Here is an 18,802-nt window from a genome sequence, read left to right as displayed (position 1 = left end):
ACCACATATGATGGAATATATATGTGAACAAGGTGTCATTAGTGTTTTTCATTTCAAATAAGTGTTAATTATGCAAACAGACCGCTGTTACTCTAAAGCAAACGAACACCTAGAGGACTGGTAGTTTCTACCTACTAGCCTCCACCATATTACCTTTCACGCTAGTTCTTCTCACATCCATATGGGTTTGTGTTACTTATTCTCTCCCTTACTTTCTTTTTAAAGTGTGCGTGCTCACTTAACGGTCCGCCTAACATTCCGCGCGTGAGCAGTGATTTTGTTTACATTTATTCAGATGCCGGCCCATCCGTGTTGTCAGATTCATGACCTATGTCTATGAATATGTTGGTTTATACGCATATGAACATGCTGATTTATACGCATCCTCTTACATTGTTTAAGATGCCCATTCCTTACTCTTAAAACAGTCTACTCTCCATCCCGTGCATGCACGGTTATATTGTTGTCATAGATTTCTGACGCCGGTATTGCCTTGTCGTCAGATCTATGACGTGGCCCAATCAATGAGCCTTAGTGATTCGCATGCGCGTAGAGACGGTTCCCTACGTGCATGTTTTTGCATACGTCATTCAAGTATTAGGTATTTAAGAAGGCGTTCATTGAGTGTACCGCATCCTCCTATGGTGGGACGTGGCGCACCATGATCGCTTGCTCGGATTCTCTGTATAGTAGCAAGAAAGTGTAATGACTGATTCTGTCAGTCTTAGCAGCACACTTTCTTCACTTTAATAAGCTTTTGCTGATTCTCACTTCTCTCTCCACCCGTAGATGACTTTACTCATTTTAAAGAACCACCCTCTGAGTGTCATCTTTTGTAAGATCCCTCTTTCTCTTACATGATCCGTCCTTCTGGACTTTTTCAGAACTTGTTGTAAGTAGAGACCTTTTTTTGCTCTTCTTAGCGTTACTCCTCCCATCACTACTTGGGTTTACACATGTTTTATTTCTTTAGCGTTGAGACGAACGATCTCTCCAGAGCTTCCACTTAATGTTCCGTTGGATACTTCTTTTTCAACTATGTGACCAATATAGTTGGTAAGTCACATTACTCAATCTTTCTTCCATTTTGCTAAAATGCTCTTTCAGCCTTCCTAGGACCACTCCTTTTTACAGACTAGATTGGTTAGAAGTTATGTCTATGACCCTCTTACAAGAAATTATACTGCAGTAAGAAATAGCTGACTGAATCTTACTAGCTTTACCATACCTGTTGAACACACCTGACATTTTATCCGTTTTTTTTTGTATCGAATAATTAATGATTGAAATGAAATTGTAATGCAATTATACTAAGATGTACTTATTTCTATCTTTTTCTAGAATTTTGTGAAATATGATTTTGCCCCTGAAGAAGAGTTTATACTCGAAACGCGTTGGGCCTAAAAACATTGTATAAATAAATGTGTTAATTGTCTTTACATGAACTTTGTGAGCTGGGTATTTACTCTTACTACCCACCAACTGAACTATAGACTGCATCATATGCATTAAATGTTAATGTGAAATTATATATAAATAACACTGAATTACTGATCTGCTCCACAGATACTAGATAGTGTGCAGGGGACGGGAGTTCCTAAAATTCTAGGAGCAACCACTTTTTGTTCTCCTCTGCAGATCAACTCAGAAAGCTCCAACGGGTCCAAAACACTGCAGCTAAGCTCCTCCGAGATTTTGTCCCAAGAGAGCAGATCACACACACACACCCTCTGTGTCCTCCACTGGCTCCTTCTCAGATGACGGGCCTCCTTCAAAGCCATGTACATCAACCACCGTGCCCTCCACAGGACAGGCCCAGAATACCTGCAACACAAACTTACCCGTTATCAACCCAATAGAAACCTGAGATCAGGCACTGCACTCCTTGTAATCCCTCCCTTCAAATCCACAAGAATAAGGGAATCCTCCTTCTTCCTCCAAGCTCCCACAATCTGGAACCTAGTACCCCTTAGCATCTGCCGCTTAGAGGATCACCTAGCCTTCCAGAAGGCCCTCAAGACATGGCTTTTCCCCACACATCCTGACAAACCCATGCCACACTTCAGGTTATTTAACCACTTGTCAATTGGGCTGAGGCAGCATTGAACCCTCATGGAATCTACGTAGCAACAGAGAGAATAAACTCCAGTAGACCACAGGACAGAATCTGTGCAACATCTACAAAACCAAGAAACCAGCAGAGACACACCAATACATATCACACTCCATGATAGCCGCAGCCAGCCCCCCCAATCCCCCAGACGCATCTGCAATCTATTTTAAGACACAACGTACAACACCACTGCCATAAGAATGCAGCTACGTTCCCACAGCAAAAATGTTGTCTAGCTGGATACATAATGAGTGTCCTGCACTCGTACACTCTCCCCACTGCCTCACAGCACCCATCCACATGCCAGAGCGGCATGGGCAATTAACATATCGGCAAAAATGCACACACACGCATTCTAAACTCCTCCAACCACTTTCCCATACCTTGGACTTCGGTCCCCCGAGGGCATTAAGATACAGTGCTTTGTGGCCATACCAATGGTAAAAGACACTATACAATTGACAATTTAGATTACATTACTCTGGAGCAACTTTTACAAAGTAACAAACATACATTGATGACTGTAAACCTGACATGTGATTTAAATCTTGTGCTGAAGTTTCTAACATACATTCCTTTTGAACCAATGCATTCATGTCCGTTAAGACTATTAACTTTAAAGACTATTTTGCTAGTAGCAATAATGGCAGCCCTCGGGGTGAGTGAGTTGCACGCACTTTCCTGTAAACCTCCATGCACCATTTTCTTTAAGGACAAAGTTGTTCTTAAGGTGAAACCTTCTTTTATGCCACAAATAGTCTCCCACTTCCATTTGCGACAAAACATTATTTTACAACTTTTTACCCGCCTCCTTATCCTGGAAAAGATGAGGAAAGTTTACATAGACTGGACCCGAGAAGAGCTCTCAGTTTCTACATCTCAAGAATGTCAAAGATTCACCAAAATTATCAGTTATTCATTGACGATACTGGTCATAAATTAGGCTTGGCGGTAACAAAACAAACCCTATCCAGATGGATTATTCTGGCTGTTCGGGAATGTTACAGACTAGCCGGTAAAGATCACCGGAAGGCCTGAGGGCCCACTCCACAAGGGACATGGCAACATCTTCTGCTCTGCAGTGAGGGGTACCAATTAAAGACATCTGCGCGGCAGCCACTTGGTCTACTATTCACACTTTTGTGAAACATTATTGTCTAGACTCAACTTCCACCCAGGAAGGTGAATTTGGGAGAGCTGTTCTTCAGTCTGTCCATGATATTTCTTAAGGACAAGTCTAAATTCAATTGAGAGAGAGAGAGAGAGAAAAAGAGAGAGAGAGAGAGAGAGAGAGAGAGAGAGAGAGAGAGAGAGAGAGAGAGAGAGAGAGAGAGAAGGTCTTCTCTGTGTGGAAGACGTATGGGAGGGCAGATGGACATGTTCAGAAGGTCTGGGTAGCACGTCCTCCTGGCCCAATCCAGAGCATTTAGGATCATGGATTTCTCGAACTGTCTCAACTTCCTGATCACGTGAGGAATGACGGGGACTGGACAAACCACGTACAGAAGTGGAAACTCGCAGTCTACTATGAACACGTCTCTTAGAGCTCCTCTTTGGGGAAATTCCCTGGAGCAGAACAGTTTGCACTTCCGATTGAGACTGGTCGTGAACAGATCCACTTGCAGGGTTCCCCAAAGGGTGAAGATCTCTTGAAGTTGTGTTCTCCTCTCCGGCTGGGTAAGTGCTGATAGGGAGATTCCTTCTTGAATTGCCCAGAACCAGAGCTGCATTGCCTCTCTGCCCCGAGGTAGTCACCCTACGCCTCCTCTCTTGTTGAGGAAGTACTTGGCCACCGTGGTGTCCCTCATTATCAGGACATTATTTCCCCGTACAGAGGGCTGAAAAGCTTTCAGCGCTAGTCTGATAGCTCTCAGCTCCAATAGACTGATGTGTAGTTTGGACTCCGATGGAGACCAAAGGAAGCGGATTGTCAGATCGTTGGTGTAGGCTCCCCACCCCGTGATTGAGGCATCTGTCACTACTGTTATCTCTGGTCATGGTTGCCAAAAGGATTCTCCCTTCACAATGTTGTCCTTGCAAGCCCACCACAGAAGATCCTGTGTGATTCTGCTCAGAACTTGAAGAACATCTGACATCTTGACTGAGAATTGGGACCACTGAGTCCTGAGAGCCCATTGGAGAGATCTCATTCTCAGGCGAGCCTCTGGCACCAGAAAAATGCAGGATGCCATGAAGCCGAGCAACCTCAAAATGTCGAAGGCTGAAAGATGCTGGGCACTCTGGAATTTGGTGACCATCTGCAGAATCTGTTGAGCAATTGGAGCTTCTGAGATGGTGTCATGTGGGACTTCTTGTAACTAAGGGAGAAGCCCAGTCTGTGAAGAGAGTGGCAGGTTAAGCTGAGATGTTCCAGGGTCTGTTCGGGAAAACGGGGCCTGATCAGCCAATCGTCCAGGTGGGGGTAGACGTGAATCTCCCCTCTGCTTAGACTTGGTGCCACAACAGCCATCAACTAGGTGAAAAAACCCATGGCGGAGGTCAGCCAGAATGGCAGAATTCAAAACTTAAAATGAGAACAGTCAACCGTAAACCTCAGCTACCTTCTGTGCTTGTGATGCATAGGCACTTGAAAGTAAGCATCCTGAAGGTCCAATGACACCATCCAGTCTTGGAGTTGGAGGGCCTGAAGGATCCGAGAAAGAGTAACCATCTTAAACTTGTCCTTCCTGAGAAACTTCTTCAGGTTTCTTAAGTCTAAGATGGGTCTCAAACCTCCGTCCTTCTTGGGGTTTAGAAAGTACGGGGAGTACCAACCCTTGTTCCTCTCCGCTACAGGTATTGGTTGTATAGCACCTTTCTCTTGCATGGTCAAAATTTCCTGCACAAGGAACGGATCTGGAATCTTGAAAGAGCTGTTCCCCGTTAGATGATCCTGAGGCCTTTTTAGAAAGGCAAGGCAGTAACCTTGTTTCCAGTGCCCATGCATCTGAAGTAATGCCCTGCCCTGCCATTCTTGCAGATGTTGTGAAAGTCTGCCTCCCACTGGGGTCTTGTGGGCTAAGGTCTTAGAGATGTTTTGAGGTGGCTGAAGCAGCGGCTGAGGGCAAAGTAGCAGTTGCTTGGGTGGACTTAGTACCTCTCCCTTGTCAACCACAACAGAATCTTTTCTAGCCTGTCCTCCCGCCCTTTCAACTCAGGAATAGAAATGAAAGGACTTACCCCTCCAAGATGATGTATTGGGGTAAGAATGTTGAGGCTGACTGATTGCAGCACTGAAACTTTGCTGCCGCTTTAGAGGTGTACAGTTTTTCCAGACTTTCATCAGCCTTGCTGCCAAACGTTGGAGAGCCATCAAAAGGCATATTGAGAAGCCTGGATTGCACGTCTGGTGCAAACCCTGACTTTCTCAACCACACAAATCTGCGTAGTACGGTACTAGTCACCATGGATCTGCTAATGCTGTGTGCAGTATCCAGACCTGAATGAAGGCACTCACAAATTGCCTCCTTACCATCCTTAAAAATAGCCAGGAAGCCATCTCTTTCTTCCCCATCGGAATGTGGTAATTCGCCATTGCTACGCAATCCCACAGGGTGAACATACACTTTGACAAGGAACAGGTAGCATTTACGGATTTCAAAACCATACATACTGCCAAGAGTAAAGATCTTTTGTGCCCAAGCATCCAGCAGTTTGTCATCCCTGTCTGGAGGACTAGTAGGGTATGCAGATTGTTTGGTGGACGTTGTCGTCTGGATCACTAAACCTGGTGTTGGATGTTTAGTTAAATATCCTGGGTCACTACTCCATGGCCTATACTTTCTAGAGAAACATTTGTTAACTGCAGGCACAGTTTCTGGAGATTCCCAGTTTGTTGTAACCCTTCTTCGGAGAGCAACAAGAAAAAGTAAAATTGGATCTTTCTGAGGACGCTAGTCTAGTTGATCAGTCAAATAATCCTGATCAAATGGAGGAGCAGGTCTACTCCACCCTAAAAATTCTGCTTCTTTGCTCAGCAGTTGCCTATATGAGGCATCAGCATGGTCAAAGGGTTCTGGCTTCCAAAATGCAAACTCTGGTGATGTATCCACACCAGTGGCCGTTTCTAGATTCTCATACAAATCTATTATTCTAGACTCCTCTGAAATTAATGCATCTGGTACATTTGCAGTGCCAAATTCCAGGCTAAAAGGTAGAGTATTATCATCAGAGGGTTCATGGTCCTCATATTTTGATGTTAAGGACTTATAAAATCCTTTTTTGGCAAAGGCTTATACGTCTTTTGCTGTATCGGAGGTGGCTTCGACAGCTTTAACAAAGTCTTTGAAAACAACTTCAAAGTTAATGACGTCGTCGTTTTCGTTGTCATAGACTTCGACACAGGCATTGACGGCTGCGATGCTGATTGCGTCGATGAAATAGACCCAGTTTTTGTCAAAGTTGTCGACTTCTTCTTCTTCGAAGAGACCTTTGACTGGATTCTCAGCTTGTCGAAGCCCTAGATGTTTTCTCCCCAGATTGAGGCCTTGAATGCTCTCAGTGAGAATCAGGCTTACGTCCTGAACTCGAAGGTTCACAGCGTTTAGCCTTTGACTTCTCTATGTTGTCTTTATGCAGAGCGACAAGGGCATGGTCTATCTCCTTCTCTTTCGAGCGGGTCAAGCCGCCTTCCTGAAGATTTTCATAATTTCTCTTCAAAACGCATCTCATTTATCTGGGGAGATGGATTTGATCGAGCACACAATTCTCTCAGGGGAGACCTTGAGGTCGAAGGAGCTCTGTGACATCTTTTCTTTGCCTTCTTAGACAAAGATGAAGAGTGACATGATCAACTCCTTCATCGAGATCTTTTCTGGCATCTCTTCCATCAAGGAGATTCTCTCAACTTGTCAGACTTTCTTTTCTTCGAAATATTCTAAGGGAATTTCAAGGGGGTCCTACTCGCTGTCAATTTACCTTTACGCTCCATTAGAGCTTTGCTGGGCATCGTCTGACAGGAATGACACTTCGACATGCAATGTTCTGTGCCAAGACACCAGAGATATACGCAGTGGCGGTCGGTGATCGAAATGTTATCCCCACAATCCTGACATTTTTTTAAACCTGTCTTTAGCGTCAAGGGAGCTGACGATGAAGACATTTCAAATTTAAATCCAGTCGAATCAAAGTTTCGATGAACAATTGAAGCATGCTGTAAGTCTTTGAAGTGAAAGCTGCGTCGGAAAAACGGAACTGAAGCCAACGGGCTGTGCGTGCTACATATACTGATGATGACGTTGAACGAAGAGCCTCAAGGGACATCGAGTCGACGTGACCAGTGCACAGCGCCCTCTGTCGAGAATGTTTTTTTCAGAAGCAGCTGATGCTGGAATGGAAGTATCAAAAGATGACGAATATGTGGATGGACACAATCCATTCGAAAGTGTGGTTTAGAAGGGTGTCCAAGCTGGCACGGAATCTTTCTTTACAGGTGTGGGGTCACCGACTAAACCATCACTCAAAGATGGGGAATCTAGAGTGAGGAACACCTACGTGATGGAGAAAGTTGTAATTAGGAAGAAAGGTGATATCTGGAAGTTTAGGGGGGTTTACCCCTAGTACAAGGACTGCAATGTGTGATGCAGATCCTTTGTGCTCAACATCCTGGTCTGTGAATGCCGCAAATATTGTAAACATGATATGTGATTCGATTTCTGAGAAGACATTTTAGAAATGGCCCAGAATACATTTTGCAAACGATTACTATGCCTTGCTGCCTCAGCCCTCTCACTTGCTGCTCATAATGAACCTGATATGAAATATTTAGCTGACATGTGGAGTGCCAATCTGATTATTTTGCCATTGAAGGTTTAGTCTGACACAAATTATATTAAGATATTAATTGTCTAGTGAGCAAGCCCATCAGTTGCCCCTGATTAATTACATAGTTGGGGAACTAAACAATGGTAATGCTTTAAATTATCTGAGTGATCCAACATCTATTGATAAATCCTTGATTGCTTGCATTAAATCTGCTTTGTTGGCTCGCAATGAAGAGCAGCAGAAAGTAGTATAACTGGAGAACAGAGATCGAAGTGAATGGGAATGGCAGGAACCGAGTTCCAATACTCTATTGTTCTTGTTAATAGCTACACTCCATTATACAACCATTTTAACAGTCCCAAAATTATTCTTCTTGACATTTTTGAAGCATACCTTCCTTCCACTCAATCTTCTTTCAAAGCAAAGAATATCATCTGGGCTTCTGCTGAGCTGCTAAAAAGCAAAACAATGTGTAAGGGATAATTAAGAGCTGGAATAAAAAGGCCTCAAATCAGCTACATCTAAACTGAAATTTATTTTAACTGAAGAGAACACAAAACACAAGAGGATTCCCTTCTTTTGACAATCCCAGGTCCCCGAATCCCTTAACATTTGTTTTTTCCTCATGATAGCACCACCCAAATCGCTCTGGGGTCATGAGCCTGATGCTTTTTTGTTACACTTCTACATGTGCTAAATACTACATGAATTCGCTCACTGGTACTTACTGAGGAATATGCATGTGTCCATTTTGTCCGATGGACCTAGATTCGAACATTCATTTTCTTATTTTCTGTCCCGAATATGAGCATATTCTGATATCCACTTTTATCCTGTTGGCGGGGAATGCTGGATACTGCCAATGCAGACTAACATTCCTAAATTTGCTTTTGGTTGGTTAACCGAGCGTGGTCTGGTCTCTACTTAATTATTTGACAGTTGCAATTGCCGGTGTACTGGTTGGGGTGCAAAAAACACACAGGAACTGTCCCTATTTGTATACCCTGCAGACCACTTACACGGTCACATACAGAATTCTTACATGGGATTAGCACCCAGCTTGAAATGTGCGGAAAAGTGTCGTCATATGCCTAGGGACCACAATTGCATGCCTTTTTTGCTATTAACTGGTATTTCCTTCATATGTGAGGAATTTACACCATATACACAGTTACTGACATCATATGTTCAATTAAATACTCCAGTCCTCGCACCATATGCTAGGTACCACCATTGTATGGTCAGCTACTCACACATAATGCTTTACAGGTACAGCAAATATTGCTGCCATATGTACAGGTAACTGCTCTCAAAGCCCAGGTACTGACATTTGCGTCCATGCCTACCAAAGGCAAACATGCACTCTCGCCCCATGCACATGTGCATGCTTACCTCCATGAACATTTATATTTGTATACATAACTGTGAATGTTCTTAGTAACATTTGCAAATGTTTAGAGGGAAGGAAGTGCACTTACCGCTGATGAATAAATTGTGCCCAGGGTGGTGGTGCGAGGGACTCTGTTCAAGAAAGGGCTTCGGTTCAATGAGTGTGATCTGTTCCCTGAAGATGGCCTCCTTACTGGGGTTGATGGTTTTGCAGAAAAGGGGCGCTGTTCCGAGGTGTGGGACTGTGAAGTCATAGCCGATATTGAACGAGGGCAACTCACAGAGCGCCTTATAGGAGCTGTGGAGGGTGATGATGAAGATGAGTAAGGTGGAGCCTTTACATTTTTAAGGGGTGGCTTCCAATGCATTCTGCCTGGATAAGGAAACAAATCAAACTCAGAAAATCATTACATTCAGCCCCAGATAAACCCCAGTGACATTTATCTCAGTGTCATGCAATCGACACCTAGAGCTGGCACACATGCTGAAGATCTCCTTTAGCAACATTTCCTAGAACCGATGGCCTGTTCCTGGTCGCCTGAAGAAAATCTATTGTCTGGTTGAAGGCAACAAATAGTAGCAGAACCATTAGTAATCTGCTTGTGCAGCTTGACAATGCTGTGTGCTCATCACCCAATGCAATAGCAGGTACACTGCTGCCTGATGGAGATCATGAGAGAAGCATGCCAGCATTAGGGACATACTCATTCAAGGCAGCTTGCCCAGACTGGGCGCTGAAACAAGGGTTATTTTGTTAAACTTGGCAGTGTTCCTGATAGGGAATGAGCTGTGTTGCCTCATGCTTTAGACAGGATAATGACAGGCACTCAAGAGCAGTGGCTGGAAACAGTATAACAATAAAATGACTTGAGAGAACATGCAAATAAGTTGATAGTTGACTTCATTGAAATGGTAACAATTTTTATTGTGGGAGAATTAAGTGCCTTGCAACTGCATGCATCAGTTCAGACTTGGCAGGATATGCAGATGCCAACAATTGTAAACGTCAGCACTTAGTACAAATTTACATTTTTATTCATGTCAAACCAGTTAGGAAAGTACAATTTAAGATGCTAAGATGTACGGGAGGGTACTTATGAACTGCTTCCCCCGGCCTGCTCAATACGTAAACCGCAACATTCACTTAATGGGTTCGGAATCAAGGATTTAAACACCACGAATGACGGCTAAAGTGACACATGCAAAGTTACAATTGGGGAAGAAAATCAAAAATTATACTATGTGTTGACTACTAAAATGATAACCTGCATCAAAAGAGAAAGGTGGCAGGAAAATGGTTAACCAAGAAGAAAGAGAGCCACGTGGAGTAGGAAGGAGAGATACACTTGCTGCTATAAAATGTAAATGAACACATACTGTCAAATTAAGCAAGCATGTTTCTGTAAATATACACATGCAAAGTATAGAGGTAACAAACAAAGCGAATTCTTAGGAAGGTTCTAATAAAAAACACATATTTGGACCACAACGAAAATATAGATGCACTACAGAGTAGCAGTGATTTAAAGCATATTGGAATAAGCTGCTGGGGAAAACCTGAGAAATGGGTCTTCCTTATCATCTCTATAGTAACCCCGCTCGTGTCATCCTTTTGGTAAAAATAATTGGTTCATGGAGAACAGTCCAACTCCCTTGCCGTCATTACTTGTGAAAAGGTTGTTTATCTAGATGCTAGATGCAGAGGATGCCAGGAAGAGCAAACCCAAGGAAACCAAGATTGCAAATGCACTGTAGTGCTTCTCTTGAAGTCTGGGACCAGATGTTCCATGCGCTGCAGGTAGGAAACACAAGGACTAGCAACCCAGCTTCACGGTACAGGAGCTGATAGCTCCACTTTCCTATGCCGAGCTGGCACCTTCTGTCAAGGAAAAGGTAAGCCTCCAAAACTATTTCTAAAACAAATGCACTTTTTGTTAAATGCCAGATTTGTTTTCGTCCGTGTTTCTACTACGTCTGCAGCGTGCTACATTAAATCATACTAAGCACAATGTTTGGTGGTCCTTAAGCCACTCACCGTCACAAATAATGACATTTGGGGGCATGGTTAGTAGACATAGCTCTCTATGTTCTGTGACAAATCAACAACAGTCCATTAAAATCAAAGCAATCGTGAGTGAGAGGGAAGGCGAGAGGGGGTTGGGGCTGTCTCCTGAGTCAAACTGAAAGAACATAGTTCCTAGCACAGAAAGAAAAGTAGTACAACCAGTGTGAGTAGCAGACCCCATCAGGCAACACCGAGGGTATGGACGATTAGTAGACAAGGGTGCTAGAAAAGATGCGCAGTGGTGAAATAGTGGCAGACAGGAGGAGGCTTTTACCGAAGTAGGAGACAGGGGGTGTAGATTAGAGAGCAAGAGCCAGGAGAGCAATAGATGGTGATGTGGCGTGTGGTTCTGTTGATGCCATGCTTAGGTCAGAGGGGTGGCCATGACAGCCGAAGGTGAGTTCACTGGATTACTGCGAGAAGAGCACTTCTACAGGAGTTGGCCATATGGTGAGGGTAGTGAGAAGTGTGAACTAAACCGCCCTGCGCCCTACCCAAAGTATCAGAAAAGGCCAGCAGGAAAGAGACCACAGTAAGTTAGAGACATGAACCTGCAAGGAGAAAGTACGAATTATGCCCACAATCGGGTCTCCAAAGGTTGGCTCCCAAGAACAATAGATTGATTTATTACCCACAGAGTGATCTGCACTGGACGTCTTAATAGAAACAATAATATTGAGCAGAAAGAAAGCAGGAAGTGGCTACTCTTGCTACAGCATGAAAAATCAGACCGTCAACAATAGCAGGGAAGCCAGTGCTGCATTACCACACTGGAATACATTTCTGGGTGGTGATACATTTCTACCAAACAATGCTTGTGATGTAGTCCTGAGCTGTGCTTCATAAAGTGAGCGTCAGAAAACTATAAGAATCAGGGGAGAGAAAAAGCTAAGACTGGGACAGCTCGAAAGAGAGAATACTAAGACGCTAGTAGATACTACCCACATCCCAAAGAAAGGTAACAACATGAAACAGATAGCAGTCAAGTTTGATAAAGACCAGAGGTGGAAAGAATAAGATTCTGTCCCACAAAGTTCCATAATTAGTAGCCAGGCAACATGCCTGACTACTCATGAGGGGATCCTAAAAGCAAAGAGGAACATAAAAGCCGAACTGTACTACTGAAAGTGGCAAGAGATTACGTGGACAATACAATAGATTACAACGCTCCCCACATTGGAACAATGGCACATTGACGGAACAGTGGATGTGGAAAGAACTGGAGGGTCAGTGCTGCAGGACAATGCCAAAGCAGATGTTTCACTCACTAATAAGCTCATAACAAAAGTAACATGACTACAGGCCAAATTGATGGCAGCATGAAACAGAAAGTGACATCAACAGAGGAGAAGACCCTAGGACAATGGCCAAATGCATAGTCAGGCCTTAAGAGCATATTTGCTATGTTTCATTAAATACAAAGAAAGGGGGGAGTTCATACAGAAGGCTAGAGAGAGCAAACCCACATTGACAAACCAAGAGGTGTCCATTCAACAGAACCAGTCAAAGGATATGTTATGAAGTCACTTCTAAGGGAGGGCCTGGAAGGTGTGCAGGGAGCTCTGGGGTCCAGGAGAAGCCACCCTCTAGGTGATGTGACCCTAGGCAGTGGTATATGAGGGATTCTTCAGAGTTCACACAGCCACCCCTCACAGCCCGCTGCCGTCACTTCAGGAAAGCCATCCCTTTGCAGGTCACAAGATGTACAGTATTGGGGGGCAGAGAAGGGTTCCCAATAAGAAGGCAGCTGGTTTGTAGCATGAACAAGGGACAGAAGAACTATAAGAAGATATTTGTAAAAGAGGTATTACACCCAGGGTGTGTGCTACTACCCTAAAGCTCAGTGTGCACGACCACTGGTGGCACAGGAGAATTGTTTGGCGTGTACAAAAGCATAGCAGTCTATGAGTAGAGCATGGATGGGAGCCAAAGAAAAAGCAGCAGCTTGTGAACCTGGATGAGCTGCTCACCTACTGATTATGGGAAGGGAAACAAAATAGTGGCAGCACGCGGAGATGGGAGTGCTGGGCTGCCATACCTGGTTCAAAGAGGGCGACTGGCATATTACACAGCCTATTAGGAACACACAACAAATGAATTAAGTAAGCATTACGGAAGAAACCTATGCCCAATGCAATCCAAGGACAGAGTGCTAATCGGGGAACTGGCCCACCAATCACAGAGTTTGTTGGGGAATCTAGAACCAGCCACACACAGTATAAAAAGGAAGCAGAAGCAATCTAGCTACATCGGAGTAGGAGGAGGAGAGTCAAGCACATGGCTGAGCCCACTAGCATAGTCCCTGAGAAGGATTAGACATCAAGTAGAGATTGATGTAATGTGCCTGCACAGGGCTATAACCCTTGAAGCTGGCAAGGGCCAACTATCATTAGAGCGAGCCGCATTTTAATTAGCATGCTGATGGTCCTGAGGCCAGCAGAGGTTGGCGAACGAGAGTGACAGGAAGAGAGAAAACCCAAGAGGAAGACAGAAGACAGGCATCTCTACCATGCTGGGGATTAAGCCTGACAGGTGCTGGCAATCTTCAGAGACAAGTCAGAGCCTATTATGGCATGAAACACTCGGGCGGCAGGAGATATCCCTGCTGCTTTCGACTGAAGGAGTCCCCTAGGAGAGGGATCATATACCACTACGAATGTACTGTGACCACACCTCCATCCCAGAGACCAAGAAAGAAGTGTGTGTGTGTGTGTGCCTTGAATATCCTGATACTGTTAGTGAACTGAAGGGCATTTCCAAGGTGCAAAAAATCTAAAGTGTTGCATTGTACAGCGAAGCAGGCAATCCTTTCTTTACAGTGAAATAATATAACTACATCCAATTGGTACATGTGTGGAGTGCTCTGTTCCTTCCCTCTCTTGTGACAGATGTCAGGGGCAAGGTAACTATGCTGAGAGATGTGTGTCGCCAACTAACACATAGGGCCTCATTACAAATCGCCCGGTATGGAAACAACGGTGGTGCCACGCCTGGCGATCACAACTCCTGCAGGTGGGAGGTGATGTTCCCGTCAGGTCTGACCTGGCGGGTTTAACACCGCCCGCCTGCAGGCGGACGAGGAAACACCGGCAGCATTACGAGATGCTGCCGGTGTTTCCATGATCCCCATTCCCATCGAGTCCCGTAAGACTCAATGGGAATGGGGATTAACACCATTCCGCCTCCGTGATTCCCGGAAAACTGGGGTTGTAATGCCCCGGTAATTCCGGGAATCACGGAGGCGGAATGGTAATACGAGTCCGGCGGTAACCAGGTGGTTTTACCGCCGCGGTTACCGCCGGACTCGTAATGAGGCCCATAGAAAGGTTGAGTACCATGTGCCCTCTACAAAAACATTGCGACAGTCTATCGTGCAACCAAATGCCTTCACTGAGGCAATCTGTATTTACTATGATTCTATGAAAAAAATAACATTCAGGGAACCAAGACAGGAAAAGTGTGGGAAATATGCAAAGCATTATGGAGAGAACTTTGCAGAACATAAAGTGCTCCTAACACAAAGAGGTGAAAAATAAACGAACAAACCTACTAATTAAATAAGGTAAATTGAATATAAAAGCTAGATCCTACGAATTCCCAAAAAGGTACAACGAATTCAAAGGTTAGAAATGGATTAAACACTCTTTACTCAGCAAGTGCAGTTACCTTTCCATAAAGCTGAAATATGTGGATAAGTGGAGGAGGAAGAAGCTCCTTACATTTATAATGATTTTAAATGAAGGTACAAACATCAAACCCGAGATAGGACCAACACAAGGGAGATTTCCATATAGGGAATAAAGGCAAAACACTTTTTTAGAGGCTCCCATCAAAGATTATATGCATCGGAAGATGACCCTCGTTATGAAAAGTTGGATAAAAGATGTCTAACATTCAAAGCTAGCGACAGCAAGGTCCAACTTCTGAAGAATTTGATAGTGCATTTAAAGGTTTCCAGGCATAGATGGTTTTCCACCAGGTAGTAAAACCTATAAAAATGAAGCTTTTGTACCAGCTAATCAAACTGCAGTGTGACATAAAGGACCTGATCACGAGTTGGGCAGTAGCCTTTCAATGCAACGGTAACGGTATTACTGCTGCACCCACTGCCAACCGGTGGGTGTGCTGCTAACGCTAAGAAAGTTGGGTGGTATTACAGCTCAGATACCGCCCAACTCGTGATGAGGCCCATAAGCTACAAGGGTGCCACTTCAAAGTATCACCCGAAAAAGGGCAAAGGTCCAAGACTGCCGAAGTTACAGGTCATTTCTCTTGAATGTAAACCTAAATAACCCCACAACAACTCTGGCAGGTAGGTTCAGCTAGCAGGGAGGTCCCTTATAAGATATTTTACGATATGATATTTTATTTATATCGCGCTCATACACAGGTGTTTCCTACACAGAGATTAGGTGTTTTATACCCAGAGATTAGGTACAGGCGGGGGCTCCTCCCCAGCGAGTGTTCCCTGTTCCAGGACGCATCGGCCATCCAGCGCCTCATGAATACAGCCGCTGAGATCAGACGTCTAAACGGAGCCACCAAAAGAACACCAGCTCGCCTGTGCTCCCAGAGGCTGCCTGGAACAGCGGGGGCCGCCTGGTGAGTAAAGACCCAACTGCACAGTCCACCTCCCCTCTAATTCCAGGCCACTTCAAGCCTGCTTTCACCTCCTGGGGCACACCGGCCCACAACAAAACCATAATCAGGTCCCCTGTGGAAAAAAAGAGGGAACATTTACTACTGACAACAATTGAAAACTCCTGGGTTCACATATGAAGAAAGAAGCGAGACGTATGCAGACAGCTGAGGGAGCTACCTAATAAGGAATCAAACATCAGCAAACTCTCAGGGAAAACAGCTTTTTTCACTTATCCTCCCATGCACTGAACTTTTGGCTGGCCTGCTGGTGCTAGCGGGGGCAAACGCAACTAAGAGCTGAACTTACAAGATCCGAAGGGCTAGCCACATCACAAGCCCTACACGGAATACAGCCCACCTCGATCTATGGCCGCATCCTAAAGTCTGCTTATCATCAGCCTATTCCTGAGGCGCCCCTGCCCAACTAGCAGAGCTCGACAGACATCTCCTCGCCCGGAAAGGTCACACTGATGACCACAACGACAAGGCCTAAGGGAGCCGCACCAGCGGTGTTGGGACGTCCCGCCTAAAGGTAAGCCAGCTCCACCTGACCAATAACGCCTCTTCTACAAGGCCTGCGTTGATAAGCAGCCAGCAACATAGCCCTAAATAGGGGTTTCGCCCCCTTCTCTCTTCCTGGGGCGCCCAGCCCATTCAGCTATTCCCCCCTCTGCCCCCCCGCCAGCTATCAGACACCCAGTGGGTACTGGCTACCTCCGCAGCGCTTGGCCACCCGCTGCTGAAAAGAAAACTTCCTGCAGCTGCATTCTACCCAACGAGAGCATCGAACGAAGGCATAGTGCACTCACCAACTTAAAGAGCTGCTAGGGGCGATCCCAGTGACCTTCACCTGGCTGCTCCTGCTAGTCAAAAACAAACACCTCAACACTTGCCCCCTCCCTTTCAACAGGAACCCACCATGGCTAAGCAAGCAAAGGCCAATAAAAACGCGGACATCTCCACAATGCTATTGGCAACCGACAAGGCCAAGAAAACCGATACCCCTCTCAAGATAGCCCCACAAAAGACAGCATACGACAAAGAATCACTAGCAACCAAAGAGGACATCCACGCCTTCATGGCATACATCACAACAGAATTCAGATCATGCATGACGGAACTCACCACAAAACTTGAACATCCCAACCAAAGGGTTACAGAAGTGGAACAGCGTATGGGGGAAATTGAGGATCGTTCTCAGGACCGGTTAACATCAATGGGGGAGTTCCAACGCTTGATCCGGTCCCTGCAGGATAGGTGTGAGATTCTAGAGTTCAAACAGGAGGACTTGGAAAACAGGGCCCTTCGCAACAATCGTCGAATCCGGGGTATTCCAGCCTCTATCCCGGACAAAGATCTCCCTGAATATGTGGGAACTTTTCTCAGGCCCCCCTCCCCCACGTAGACAGACCGTTGCTTCTAATGGACCGCACCCATAGACTGCGCCCTCGACAAGGGGTGACAACAGATTCCCCTCCTGATGTGATAACCAGAGTGCACTTCTTTACAACCAAGGAAGCCATCCCAGAGATAAGTTGCACCCGAGACTAACTATCCTTCCAGGACCTCTCACTACTCACTTTACAAAAAAAGAACCCTTCAAAACCACCAGATTCGATACAGGTGGCTCTTTCCCACAGCTCTTCAGTTCACCCACAATGGATCCCTCCGTAGAATTAACCATCTGGAAGACGCTGAGAAAATCCTACACTCAGGCTCCCCGGAAGGCGCCACAGCATATACAATAACCGACAATAATGGTGAAGTTCCAGCCTCCCCAACAAAATCCAAAGGGACTTCCTGGTCCCGAGTCCCAAGATACGGAAAAGGAAATGACTACCTGCATGCTCCTCACACGCATATGGTGAATCTTCGCCCTCCTCGGGTCTTCCGGAACCCCCAGATTGCCCTACCGAAAACACCAACTCTTCAGCTTTTTAAGATAAGTCTAGCTGCGTGCATCCCACGGCTCATGCCCATTTCCAAGGCAGAGACCATCAATGAGTCCTTGGAATGACTTTTTCATGCAGTTGCCAGACCCCACCACGTTGGCAGAGTGCATGGCTATGGCCACACTGGCCAAGGGGGGTCTGTTCCTGAAACCCCAGGCCCCCCCATGTTGTATAAGTTGGGGCCCTCCCATTGGAGACCCCGTTTAAAAGTTCAGAGACCAGCAGTCGCAACTCCTCTATAATGGCGGCTAGTCCTCCTCCCTCCCCAGCGATGGACCCCCCCCCACGGCTCTTGAACTCTCTGATTTATCTCTCTCAACGTCAAGGGCCTGAACTCCCCGGCTAAACGTAAATCGATCATCGATCGACTCCTAGACGAAGACACAGGTGTGGCTAGGCTACAGGAGACCCACCTGCTCCCGGGGGATTTTGGCCGTGTTAGATCCAAAGACTTCCCATTGCAGTTCCTGGCCCCGGATGGCACCAAAAAAGGAGGGACGGCGATCCTCTTCCGAAAGGGCCTAGACCCGCAGACCTTAAACACCAAAATAGATCCAGAAGGCTGCTATGTGGCAATCAAGTGCCTCCTATTGGGCCAACTCTACACGCTAGTCTCCGCCTACGCTCCTAACGTGGGCCAGACGGCCTCCTACGACTCCCTGGGCGCAACCCTCTCAGCCTTCTCAGAAGGGTTGACGGCAATTGGAGGTGACTTCAACAGTGTCCCGGACCCTACGAAAGACAAGTCACACCCCCCTCCTCCAAAGATCTTAACACAGCCCTGGGAATCCTGTGCCTCTTCAGAACACTGGATGTGGTCCATCCTACAGAGAGGGACTTTTCATTTTACTCATACATCCACAGGACCTTCTCCAGAAT

The 18,802-nt window shown here is 45.6% G+C and overlaps 1 protein-coding gene across 4 annotated transcripts in view; it reads right to left on the bottom strand.

The window, feature by feature from the left end:
* The window catches only part of TTLL7 (tubulin tyrosine ligase like 7), a 2,250,822-nt gene that overhangs the window by 385,335 nt on the left and 1,846,685 nt on the right, over window positions 1-18,802 (bottom strand). For 3 of the 4 annotated variants that reach the window (XM_069641609.1, XM_069641610.1, XM_069641611.1), the window contains one exon: window positions 9,355-9,638. In XM_069641609.1, coding sequence (XP_069497710.1) covers window positions 9,355-9,638 — 284 coding nt within the window. The remainder of the gene's footprint in view (window positions 1-9,354; window positions 9,639-18,802) is intronic. The other variant, XM_069641612.1, reaches the window with a different exon arrangement.

The sequence above is a fragment of the Ambystoma mexicanum genome, chromosome 1q (genome assembly GCF_040938575.1).
Source record: "Ambystoma mexicanum isolate Mex_15411 chromosome 1q, UKY_AmexF1_1, whole genome shotgun sequence".
Taxonomy (NCBI): Eukaryota; Metazoa; Chordata; class Amphibia; order Caudata; family Ambystomatidae; genus Ambystoma; species Ambystoma mexicanum.
This window is presented reverse-complemented; position numbering and strand designations above follow the sequence as displayed.